Raw genomic sequence first — 12,743 nt, 5'->3', positions numbered from 1 at the left:
AGTGAAATATGCCAAATAGTGCTATTTTCATGATTTATCAATTTTTTTTTATGTGGTTCAGATACAAAAATATTTTGAGTTTTTTTTTATTAAACAAATTTCCTTCATTGTGTCAACTAAATTTTTTTTATTTCAATAAACTCAACATTTTAAGGCAACCAGGTTACTTACTTTTTTAAGTTAAACCAACAAAAACATTTTTTTTTTCCCCAGTGTACATTTGGCAGATGCTTTTATCCAAAGCAGCTTACATTACATTCAAGGAATACATTTTTATCAGTTCAAGCATTCCCTGGGAAAATCACCTAATGTTTGAGACTGTTGAGATTTCTTTATAATATATTTGCTTATAATATATGCCTTTGCATCAAAATACCAATTTGTTTATTTATTTCCCCACCCTTTTTTACATTTTGTATGATTGTAAAATTTTCTAAAAGCTCTGTTGTATTCTTCGATTTTTTTCTAAAGAGCGTAATTTTTGTGTCATACAGTAAACTCGTGAGACGTGTTAAACTGACGCACAGAGAACGCGCGCACGTTCACGATCACTGATCTCACAGCATTCATGTACATTTCAGTGCATTCACGTTGTTTCCACACACACTCAGGAACAATAATGTTTGAATTGTCACGTGTGAACGTTAGTGATGACCGGTTTGCGAACGAATCGTTCATTTGAACCAGTTCTTTTTAGTGAACCAGTTCACCAGATCGGACTGAACCGTTCCAAACAATTTGAATCTCTAGTAAGCACTAATCCACACATCTCTAAAGTTATTCACTTTTTGACATGTCTGACTCGAAATAAACCAGCATCCCAGAGTTATTCACTTAACAGTACACTGACAGTTAACAGCCGATGATATATACTGAGCATGCGTGCAGCAGAGGGAGTAACGTTGTTGTGTGTAGTAATCGTAGGTGTTTGCAGTCAAAGCGGTTGATTTAGGAGTCTGTTAGGAGTCTCTGTGTGGTTCTGTTCGGTAACGCAGCTTGAGAGGTCATTTTACATAAAATGTATAAAATCAAAAAACAATCTTGTTGTTGTTGCTCTCTACTATACACAGTGATGAATTCTGTAAAGGTTCTGTAGTAATGTTTTTTTTTTTTTTTTTTTTCATGGGTGCTTAGGTGTGTACAATTTTATTATATAATAGAATTATAAAAGGACTTTTATATAAGTCAGATTATATAAGGACTCCTTATATTTGATTATTTGTTGTCTCCAATGATCCTTGAAGCTTGCAGAAAATAAAGTTTTGAGAGAATCACCCTTCGATCTGATTGTTTACTTTACTAAATGAATAACAACATTTCAATAACGTGTTTAATAACAAATGGTGACAGCTTAATTTCACAATAAGCATGTGATTAATCACGATTAATCACACAACACAGGTGTGATTATTCATGATAAAAAATGTATCTATTTACTGCCCTAACACACACACACACACACACACACACACACACACACACACACACACACACACACACACACACACACACACACACACACACACACACATATATATATATTCTGAGTAATGTATTTGTAATGTATTTGGCAGAAAAAAATTGTTAGGCTGATTTAGGATTTGCCATTTTAAGCATGTCATGAATATGCCTTGGGTTCCTGCCCTTTACCAAAGTTTTATTCCAAGATTAATTCTTGATGCCTGCTGTGTTAAACCCACTGTCCTCATTTCAATGCCCTGGTCTGTAGCCAACGCTGGTTTCTCTCCCCTCACTCCCTCCCCCCAGTCAACTCCATCCCCAATCACAATCTTATGAATGGCAGCCAATCAGAGCTTGCTCCCCTCTGCAAACTGCATCCTTGTCCAGCAGAGCAAGAAAGAAAGGATAGAGCTGGGGAGAGAGAGGGCTTTATGTGTAAGCAAGGGAGAGGAGAATGAGAGGGAGGGAGGGAGGGGAGAGAGAGAGAGAGAGAGAGAGAGAGAGAGAGAGAGAGGGAGGGAGGGAGGGAGGGAGAGAGAGAGAGAGAGAGAGAGAGAGAGAGAGAGAGAGAGAGAGAGAGAGAGAGAGAGAGAGAGAGAGAGAGAGAGAGAGAGAGAGAGAGAGAGAGAGAGAGAGAGAGAGAGAGAGAGAGAGAGAGAGAGAGGCAGCTGGAGTCTCACACACAACTGTAGTCAGTCTTGGAATCTGAGCGCTGCCAAGAGGCGAGCATAGAAGCCAGTGTCGTACTTCCAGGAGGATGACATGCTCTCAGAAGAGCACAGGAGGCTGTTTTGTTAAGGTAAGAGCTTTACGCTTTATACTCTTCAGAGAACGGCAGCTAAAATATCATGGAAAAGGCAATGCAATTTTATTACTAGTTCCAAATTGTTGCCATGGACCTGACAACAGTCTAAACTCAAAACTAAACCAAAATACTTTGGAATGCTTTCATCTCATTCATCTTTCATCATACATTATTATTATTATTATTATTATTATTATTATTATTATTATTATTATTATTATTATTATTAATATTATTATTATTATTATTATTATTATTATTATTATTGTTGTTGTTGTTGTTGTTGTTGTAAAAACCTAATTATAGACTAGATTTTATCATCTATCTATCTATCTATCTATCTATCTATCTATCTATCTATCTATCTATCTATCTATCTATCTATCTATCTATCTATCTATCTATCTATCTATCTATCTATCTATCTATCTATCTATCTATCTATCTATCTATCTATCTATCTTTGCTGTAATTAATTGATTAATAAATTCTATATATATATATATATATATATATATATATATATATATATATATATAATTATGTGTAAACAAAGTGTGACATTCTTCAAACCAATCCACATATAGTTAAACTTTGCCACCCACAGGAGTCATCACTGCAGCTAAAGTTTCTAAAATCCTCCTCTATCCCTATGCGTCTAATCGCCCCGTCGCTTTTTACAAGGAGGTGTGCACACGTGTTTAGAGGTCTGCATGCGCGTTTGATCCTTGACATAAAACATATCGCAGCCGACGAAAGGAAATTGCTTTCATGCACCGCTGTCACTGTTTGTGATCCTTAACTCAGGGTTTTAGCTATAGCGGTGCAGATTTCGGAGTGTGTTGGCAAAGCTGTAACACTAAACCTGCATAAGCTGTGCTCTCTGTTTAAAATGTTCACGTAAGAATGGATAGCCGTGGGTATGTTGCAGCTTTCCTTTCTATTGTTTGTAACACTTGTGACTGTGGAAGTCAAATGTAAGACTGTAGACAAATCACTTGAGTGCAGTATCGCCTATAGGTAAAGTATATTAAATGCCCTTGCACATTGACTATGTACACCACTCTTGATAGACTTTAGTTTAGATCAGATTTTTGTATGTTTTGGTGCTTTTGAACTCAAGCCACTGTGATTTATACATCTGACTTGAACACATAATGGCATGACTGTTTCACACAAATTAAAGCGCACACTTCCTCTGAGCCAGTGTCACATGTATAATTGCCTTTCAACACAGAGATAAATCATGAGATAAAGCCCCACATGCTTCCACTCAGGGCATCTCTCTCTCTCTCTCCCGCTCCGTTTCTGTCTCCTGATATCATCTCCCTCTATTTCTTTCCGCCTCGAAATGCGAGGCAATTTTCCTCATAATGAGGTGAAAGATCCAACCAATGTATTTCTTTTCAGGGAGGAACTGTAATAATATTTACAGCCTGACCTGAGGAAGCGACCTATGAAAGAAAAAAAAAGAAGCATTTTAGGAGGTCAAGGACTGTTCTGCTAGTCTGAATACATCTGAATTGCAGAGGGAATGTCATAACAGTTAAACCTCTAGCACCGTTGGCGAGCATTTTGAGTATCTGCAACTTTGTATTGAGCAGCCCTCCCTTCCTTTTTGCCCTTCCCTGACAACACACATCATTTCTTTAATCAGACAGGACCTCCGTCAGCTCCTGCTTTTGAATTCATTAGATTCCCAGAGCCACACAAAATCAGAGAAAGTGTTCTGTCTAATAACTCAGGGTATATATGATTGCCTTGAATCTGTGAACCTGGCAGAATCAAAGCCGGTCCTCCAGGCAGGCAATCAACATGGTGCATATCTGATCTGTAACAAAGTTTCAAAACAAAGAAGACAGGGCATTAATATTGCAAGGGATAGGCCAGCTGTGAGAGCCGTCCAGGATGAGGTATGGAGTGATGGGGAGATTCATACAGGGAAGAGAGGAGTGAAAAAGGTCTTGGGCTCCCCCAAGTGGTAACTGTTGCATCTGTGGCTTGTTTTTGGTGTCAAACGTTAAAGTACTGGATAAGAGTGCCTTCAGTGCCTGTAAATGTAAATGTTTCTTACTAGTGCTTACATATATGCAATTATGCAGATGATTTAGGTTGCTGAACATATGGCAAGGACAGTCATGGGCATCAAAAACTGCATTAGATTTGCATATGCACCTGTATAGCACCAGAATTCATGGGGGAAAAAAAGAGTGAAAAAAGGTATTATGTGTCATCAGGGAGCCTTGATTCAGCTCCACTATAGCTTAGATACAAGGACTAAATGTACTTGACTCTGAGCTGCGGGCATTAATGCTAATTCTCTAATTAATAGGTGATATATGGCACGTCTCGAGAGTGTATCTAATGCCCATCTCTCTCTTTCCCTGGCCAATTCACTGACCACTTATACCTTAAAATTCATGACATGTCAAAGGCTGCTTATTATGCAGCGCACATCTAGGATTAATATTCTAATAAGGTTCACGGAAAGAGTTTAAATTATAACTTCAGCATTTAATCATAATAATAATCAAAGTGGATTACATGTTACAAAACAGAAATGGTTTTTATGCCAGCCGGGGGCAAGACGGGGAATTAACAAGGAAATACACAGCGCTTCATTAAACGATATTAAACAGTCAAAAAGATGTTTACACACACACGCACACCGCCATATAGCCTGTTGTCATGCTGAATGATGACTGTGACATGTCATTTCAAGCACTCTCCAAAAATGTTAAACTGGAAGGTATTTATGGAAAATTCCTTTTTATATTGACAAGAAAATTGGCTGATCTGAAATTATGTGCAAATACAAAGGAAGTTGGAATGTGATGAATGTTCTAAGATGGTTGAAGTCAGAAATGAGGTGGGCGCTATTGATATTTCCAGTACAACATTTGGGTTCCAGAAGCTTAATGGTTAAATCCCATTAGTTTTCAATATGAATATATAGGGGAATTGATTTTTAACAATCACCTATTGTGTCAGGCCTATTGTGAGCTACAGTGTTGTTAATCATTGATTGTTAATCATCGCCACAGCTTTATCAACGTGTAGCCTAAAACTGGTTGCCCACTGAAGCTATAAGCAGGGTTGAGTCTGGGTTGAGTCTCTTGGGGAAACTATGTTGCTGATAGAAGAGGTGCTAGTGAGGCCCCAGTATTGTGATGGAGACACTATACTGTCTTTAACAAGCACCGTCCTTCAGATGAGATGTTAAACCAAGGTCCTGACTCACTGTGGTCATTAAAAATCCCTCTGCACTTCTCGTAAAAAGATTAGGGGTGGAACCCCGGGGTCCTGGCCACATTCCCTCCACTGGCCCTTATTAATCATGGCCTCCTAATATCCCCCATCAACTGAATTGGCTCAATCTCTCTCCCCTCCAACTATAGCCGGTGTGTGGAGAGCACACTGTGGCTGCCGTCACATCATGCGAAGTGGATTATGCACACTGGTGGTGGCTGAAGAGAGATCCCCTGACATGGTTGTAAAGTGCTTTGGGTGAAAAGTAGTACATAGGAAATGCACTATATACATAACTCAATCATTCATTTTAAATGTTTTTGAAAGACGTTTCTTCTGCTCATCAAGCCTGCATTCAAAAATACAGAAAAAAATGTAATATTGTGATATATTATTACAATTTGAAACAAATGGGTTTCAATTTATTATACGTTAAATTATCATTTATTTCTGTGATCAAAGCTGAATTTTCAGGATCGTTCCTCCAGTCTTCAGTGATCATGATCCTTCAGAAATCATTCTAATATGATGATTCATTTTCAAAGTTTTTTTCTTTCTGCTACTTTTTTATAATATTTTGATGAATAAAAAGCCACACAAAAAAAATTAGTTGTTACACTCTTTTGTAACAACAATATACACTACTGGTCAGTAATTTGGGGTAAGTAATTTTTTTTCTTTCTTTTTTTGAAATAAATCAATAATTTTATTCAGCAAGGACGTTTTAAATTGATAAAAATGATAGTAAAGGAGATGTAGAGATATGTTTTCATTTTGAATAAATGCAGTTCTTTTTAACCTTTTATTCATCATTTCCAACACTCATAATAAATCATCATATTAGAATGATTTCTGAAGGATCATGTGCAGGGCCGGCTCTAGCTCTTTGGTTGCCCTAGGCGAGATGGAGTTTTGCGCCCCCCACCCCTCCACCCCACTCACTTTTATCATCTCTAATTCAGCACATGTCTGTTTTCCTAGGCCTACCCCTAACCGAGAAGCACTTATTATTAACCACGTTCTACGCTTTATTTCCACTTTTCAAACATTTTCTCACTTTTTATTGAAAATAAATGCCTTTCCGATCTGATATGTGATGGGAAAAGGGAATAGAGCGAGTGTGGCAAAAGGTGGGATCGAACCTCTGATCGACCTGCATCAAATCTTGATACCATGCGCCTTACCACTACACCACAGCCACTGCACAGAAATTGGTGAACACAGCATATTTGTCTTTAATGTATATAATATGGCATCTATCGTTAGGCTGCTCTAGTAAAAAAAACAAAAAAAACAGAGAGGCCGTATTTATTTCCTTCCGACGCCCACGTAGAGAGCATTTGTAGCCTACTTTTCATAAATAACATGCATACGTTATCCATATTCATAACGAACTGGACTTTTGATATTTAAATGACATCCATGTAGGTTATTGTCGATTATTCTCAGTGAAGTTATGTTTGTAATACGTATAGTAATTATGTAGAAAACTAGCAGGTGATAGCTAGTGACAATATAATATTTATAAAATAAATATTAGTTGATAAGATTGATACTAAGTAATTTTATTTTGTTTGACAACTTTTTGGCTGAGATAAGAAGTCTAACCTCTATACTGGGCTTTCTTTCGATTTTCTTCCTTTCTTTTTTTCTCTTTTTCCCATCCATGTGCATCCGCGGGGTTTAGACGCCTCATTTTTGATGAACGCGCAAGATGAGCACTTGCCTGAACTAACGCCTGAACTAATAATCAATAATCACCATCAATTCAATCTAATAATCAGGTTGATAAGTAATTAAACGTGTGGCTGAGGGGGCGCCCTATGATGATCATGTTTAATAAACATTATGTTGTATTTCGCTTGTTCCGATTCTATGCTTAATGGGAAGTAATGGGCGGCACTAGAGCGCGCTCGCGCCCCTAACACAATTGTCGCCCTAGGCAACCGCCTAGCTCGCCTATAGCAAACGCCGGCCCTGATCATGTGACACTGAAGACGGGAGGAACGATCCTGAAAATTCAGCTTTGCATCACAGAAATAAATTATAATTTAAAGTATAATAAATTGAAAACCAAATATTTTAAATTATATATATATATATATATATATATATATATATATATATATATATATATATATATATATATATATATATATATATATATATATATATATAATTTATTAATCAATCATCTGTATTTTTGATCAAATAAATGCAGGCTTGATGAGCAGAAGAAACTTATTTTAAAAACATTACAAATAGTTATGTGTCCACTTTACTTGTTCTCTACAAACAAAACAAACAAAACGGCCACCCTTCTGCCAGTAATCAATTGTAGGACTTTATTATTAATGCTATTGTAATATTGTTGCTGTGTGTGTTTGTGTGTTTGTTTGTTTGTAGGCTGGTAAAATAAAATCAATATTTACTGTACATTTATTTATTTATTTATTTATTTATTTATTTATTTATTTATTTATTTATTTATTTATTTATTTATTTATTTATTTATTTATTTGGTGTGTAGCCATGTAACTTGACAGCTAATCTGAAGCCTGCTGGCCCTGTTGAACATTGATGTCTTTGCTTTCAGCAGTTCAGAAGTGTAATAGCAGCGTTAAATATATCTTGGGACAGGCATTCAAACATTTAGGGAGATTAAAACTCTGTTTGCCACATTTAAGGAGATGCTAGTAAAATATCCTTGCTAAAAGGTGAAAAGAAGGTGAGTAATGTTTCACTTAGTCCCAGTTAATTGAATGTATCACACATCGGCTGTCATGCTTAAACACTCAGCCAGAAAGCTCAGGAATAAACACAGCGGCAGGCCACTCTGCCAGCAGCAATCACTATTTGAGGCAGCGAGCAAGAGCTTTTAGGTCGTGTGACCAGCATTTGAATCCAACCCTAGTCATTCTGTGACATATAATCAAGGTCTGCTATTGATCCCGCTACGTACGTTGATTTCTTTTGGCTCTGATGTAGCTATAACACCCGTACTATAGTGCTACCTCTGGAAATCGATTTGGATGTGGAACATATTAAGAGGACAAGGGAATAAGAAGATGACATTGGAATAAGATTCAATTTGTGAATAAAGGTTGTTACTTCATTCACTTGAAGACTTTGTTTAATCATTGTTTGTGACTGCAGGCAGAAAACAAATGCACGACATGTGAACGTTATCTCGATCAATAAGGATGCTGAGGTCCTCGACCGAGGTTGCGCTGGAATTAATTAGTCACCCTGAAAGTTTGGGTGATCAAATTTCCATCATGACATTTTTTTGGTTTCTCATTAGCCTACTTATAACTTTAGCATCTTTATTAACACATGAAAATATTTAATTTCATTATTTAATGTGCATGCAGAAATACGGACAGGATAGTCGACCACATACACAGTCACTGTCAGGTGGCAAGACAGGATATTATCATTCATTTACATTTAAAGTTGGCATGAAACTGAAGTTGTGATAGTCTTTTCTTTCCTATTGTGACTTCTATATGAAAAAATGGCTTGTCAAACAAGAAAAAAAAGTTTGAATTTGTACTTTGGAAATTGATTAGATCATTGTGGTGTGCTATTGCTGTGATCTAATGTGAGTGACAGGTTGTCCTGACCTTACTTAAAGCTAAACTATGTAACTTTTCCATCCGCTAGAGGGCGCCTATTCAAAACAAAGCCGTAGCTTGATGACGGCAAGTATGAGCACAGAATCTTGGGACATGTGGTCTTCACCACACAGCCGGTGGAAAAGAATCGGTATAGGACTCGGGCAGAAATCATGTTCATGACTGCGATTATTAACGTTACTGTAGTATAAAGCAGAGCAGGACCGAGTGTTGAGGGAGCTGGCCAAAGCCGCTGGAGAGATTGTTGCTGAACATGCGGCTCGCGAGCAGCGGGACTTTTATTATGACTGGACACATTCGCCGGCGCCCTTTCCGCTTTTTTGGTCATGAGTATGAGGTAACGCAGCTCTGTTTATCAGATACATTTAAGTGTGTTTAAAATGATGTTATGACGTTACTCTGTGCATTCACTCAGTGGCTGCTGTAACACTTGTTCACACTGCCAAGAGTAAAGCATTTCTGCCAAATAAAGCAGTTCTCCCTCAGACGTCCCGGTTCCTTGGTTAAAATAGCAATTTTCTCACAATTTACAAATAGTTGGAAACATTTGGGATATTGTAAGAACGCAACTGAACAAAATATATAACACTGGCCAAGTGGTTTTTGGATATTTTACTGCAAAAATCCTACATAGTGCACCTTTAATGCCACAGCGAGAGTAAGAATCTATAGGGAGACTTCAGAGATATAAAAACGGCGTCTCTTTAGGTAATGTTTTCTCAGTGAAATCATATAATTTCCAATGAATTCAATAGAACTATTCAGTAGAATAGCAATCCAGTTCTCTGTATAGATCAAACCTGAATGGAGGTTATGCGCATCAAACTTCCGTATTCTGTAAAACAGGTCTCATTGCTTCTGATTTAGGTCTTTTGTATGCGCTATAGAGCCGTTTTATAAAGCCTTGTTCGAGGGAGCGATATCACATATGCTGATTCATATGTAAAAGTTTGTTTCTTCTTCCCACTAACATTTAGATATTGAATAAAACAGCAACGATAAAAAATACTAGCTAGGTTAGCTGATTACCTTAAAAGTCCATAGATATTGCCGTCAGTTGTACTGACATTAACACTTTCTCTGACAAGCAGATGGAATGAGACCTTATCTCCTGTTTGTCCATGTGACTATCAGCATAAATCCTATTATCATAGTAACACAAATTGCTTTCACTAATTGATGTCGGCATCATATGCCGCCCGAGAGTATGATTTCATTAATAAGTGAAAGCAATTGTATTACATACATGTAATATTACTGTTATTAGATTACATTTTTAGGTTACATAATAATGAAAACACTTACAATAGTTTTCATTATTTTGTGTAACCTAAAAATGTAAATAACAGAAGCTTCTTGTTTAACCCACGTTAACAGTCTGACCTGTCCTTAAACCAGACCTGGTGTAGAATGTCATCTTAGCCATGTTTACCAATGCAAGCATTTCTGTTAATTGTATGGGCATGTTAAATGCAAGGCTTTGTGTGAGGCTACATGTTTGATCTTCTGTGAAAAGAATATTGCATGAAGGCCCTGTGGGATATACTCCGCAAACAACAAAGGGATTACAGTAGAAGAAACGGGTGTTGCATCTTGACAAGGGCTGCAGTGACCTCCAACACACTAACATTTTTGCTTTGATTATTTTTTATAGGGAATCAAAGGAGGATCAAAGGCGATTCTACAATGTCAGGGTTGCTGATGTTGCCATCTACATCGCTTTCAATTCAGCACTGCCCACCCTACTTAGCTTATTCATAAGGACTTGCTGTCATCGTGACGATCGATTGGCTGCAATGATAATGAATCACTTCCTCTGGCTGCTTCCACTGGTCTTTCCGCACCTGAGCTCTCCAGTCATATTGCTAGAGAGGAATGATGGGAATCTCTTTCACAACTGGAACCATCTGATGAAAGGAGATAAAGCGCTGCTGCACAGATCCAAAAGAGATTGGATGTGGAGGCAGTTCTTCCTGTCGGAGGAATACACAGGAAGTACCTATCAGTATGTCGGCAAGGTGAGAGTCCACGATAACACATTCACAAGCTCAGAACGAACAAGCCTCCTTGTGTAGCAAAACAGGGCTTGGAGGAGATGCAAATGCCCGATTTGTTGTTTTCCTCTTTCCTGAGCTTTATATGGTTTGACACTGGATTTAAACACCGTGCTCTCTGGCATGCAGGCACTTGGAAAAACTTGATACCATCATCAAAGAACATAAAGTAGCGCAAATATGAATTACACACTCACTGAGGCATGAATATTCATAGAGGCAGAAAGCGAACGAGAGTTGGAGAGACTCGTTTCGAGACAGAATACTTTGTACCAGGGTTTAGTTTTTTACCACTCTTATTTCCAGGACAAAGTGGCTCCGCAGAGACCTGACAGGAATCAACAATTATAGGCTATTTCACTCACTCTTTTTCATCCCCCCCTCCCATTGACTTTCAACCCATCTGCAGTGGCTGTGTGAAGGAAGGGACTGCAATTCATCAAGCTGCAGTTTAGAGGCATGCTATATTTATGCCACATTAAACATGAAATAGGAGTCCATGCTGACATTCAGTGGCACAGTCCCTGTTATTAAAACACTGTTGTATAAGTACAAACTTGGGGGGCATCTATAGAATATGACAAATGGGTTTAAAACCTTAATTTTTTATTTCGATATTGCACACATACTAATAATGCCACCATAAAAGTTATATAATTGTGCACGATTGTAACGCGTCTACTTAAATTCGGGAACTTCGGATCAAGTGGACTTGATAGGGTAATTACTGTATTTGGCATTTTAAGGAGATATAATATCTGAATGGGAGGGAGCATATAAATTCATGCCGACGTAAATTGCAAACGGCCAAGGGATTGGAAACAAGTAGCTATCGCTAGCTGTGGAAGAAGGACAGACTCACCAGTCAGTCTCTACAGTGTAAAGAAGTCAATGGTCCAACAGTTTGTATTCAGGTATTATTTATAGTGTGGTAGCCTATATTATTTAACCGAGTTCTTCTGACTGCAATCATGTGACAGATGTGGTTTGACTGTAACGTTAACTTGACTGACAGCACACAAAATACCACTCACCTGTGCACTGATTACGGATTCCCTTGCAAATGTATGTTCGTGCTTCACAGATTATTGACACCCTTTTTCGTTGTAGAGACGGTCTCAACTGGCTGAAATAGAATCATTTGATCCAATTGCATCACAAAATTATTCACTGTTTTGAATCGCTCGACGCTTCGCACACTAGACACCTGCTGGTTATACAAAGAAAAAAAAAAAAAACAATCAATGACATTCTACAATTTTTTTTAAAAATAAATAGCGAGTGTTTTCATTGAAGTCTAACTGTAATATAGTAATATATGAAAAGTCTTTTAATAATTTTGTATTATAAAACCATGAAAAATGCATCACTAAATAATCTGCGTTTGTTCAAATCACGTGCCAGTTTGTAGAACATGAATCAACAAAAGATTTATAAATTGGCCTAATACAAATTGCCTGCATTTATAAATGCACTGTTTAATAAACAAGTGTACCGCAAGATGCATTAATTTCTAAATTGAAGTGGGATATGAGG

General features: G+C 37.5%; 1 protein-coding gene across 1 annotated transcript in view; it reads left to right on the top strand.

Annotated features, from left to right (window-relative positions):
• The first annotated feature begins 2,128 nt into the window (after positions 1 to 2,128).
• The window catches only part of cdh10a (cadherin 10, type 2a (T2-cadherin)), a 28,284-nt gene continuing 17,669 nt past the window's right edge, over positions 2,129 to 12,743 (top strand). The window contains exons 1-2 of the mRNA XM_067453682.1: positions 2,129 to 2,260; positions 10,808 to 11,171. Of these exons, the coding sequence (XP_067309783.1) occupies positions 10,950 to 11,171 (222 nt within the window). The 5' untranslated portion in view covers positions 2,129 to 2,260; positions 10,808 to 10,949. The remainder of the gene's footprint in view (positions 2,261 to 10,807; positions 11,172 to 12,743) is intronic.

The sequence above is a fragment of the Pseudorasbora parva genome, chromosome 9 (assembly GCF_024679245.1).
Source record: "Pseudorasbora parva isolate DD20220531a chromosome 9, ASM2467924v1, whole genome shotgun sequence".
Taxonomy (NCBI): domain Eukaryota; kingdom Metazoa; phylum Chordata; class Actinopteri; order Cypriniformes; family Gobionidae; genus Pseudorasbora; species Pseudorasbora parva.
Note: the sequence above shows the minus strand (reverse complement) of the source record. Positions and strands in the feature narration are given on the sequence as shown.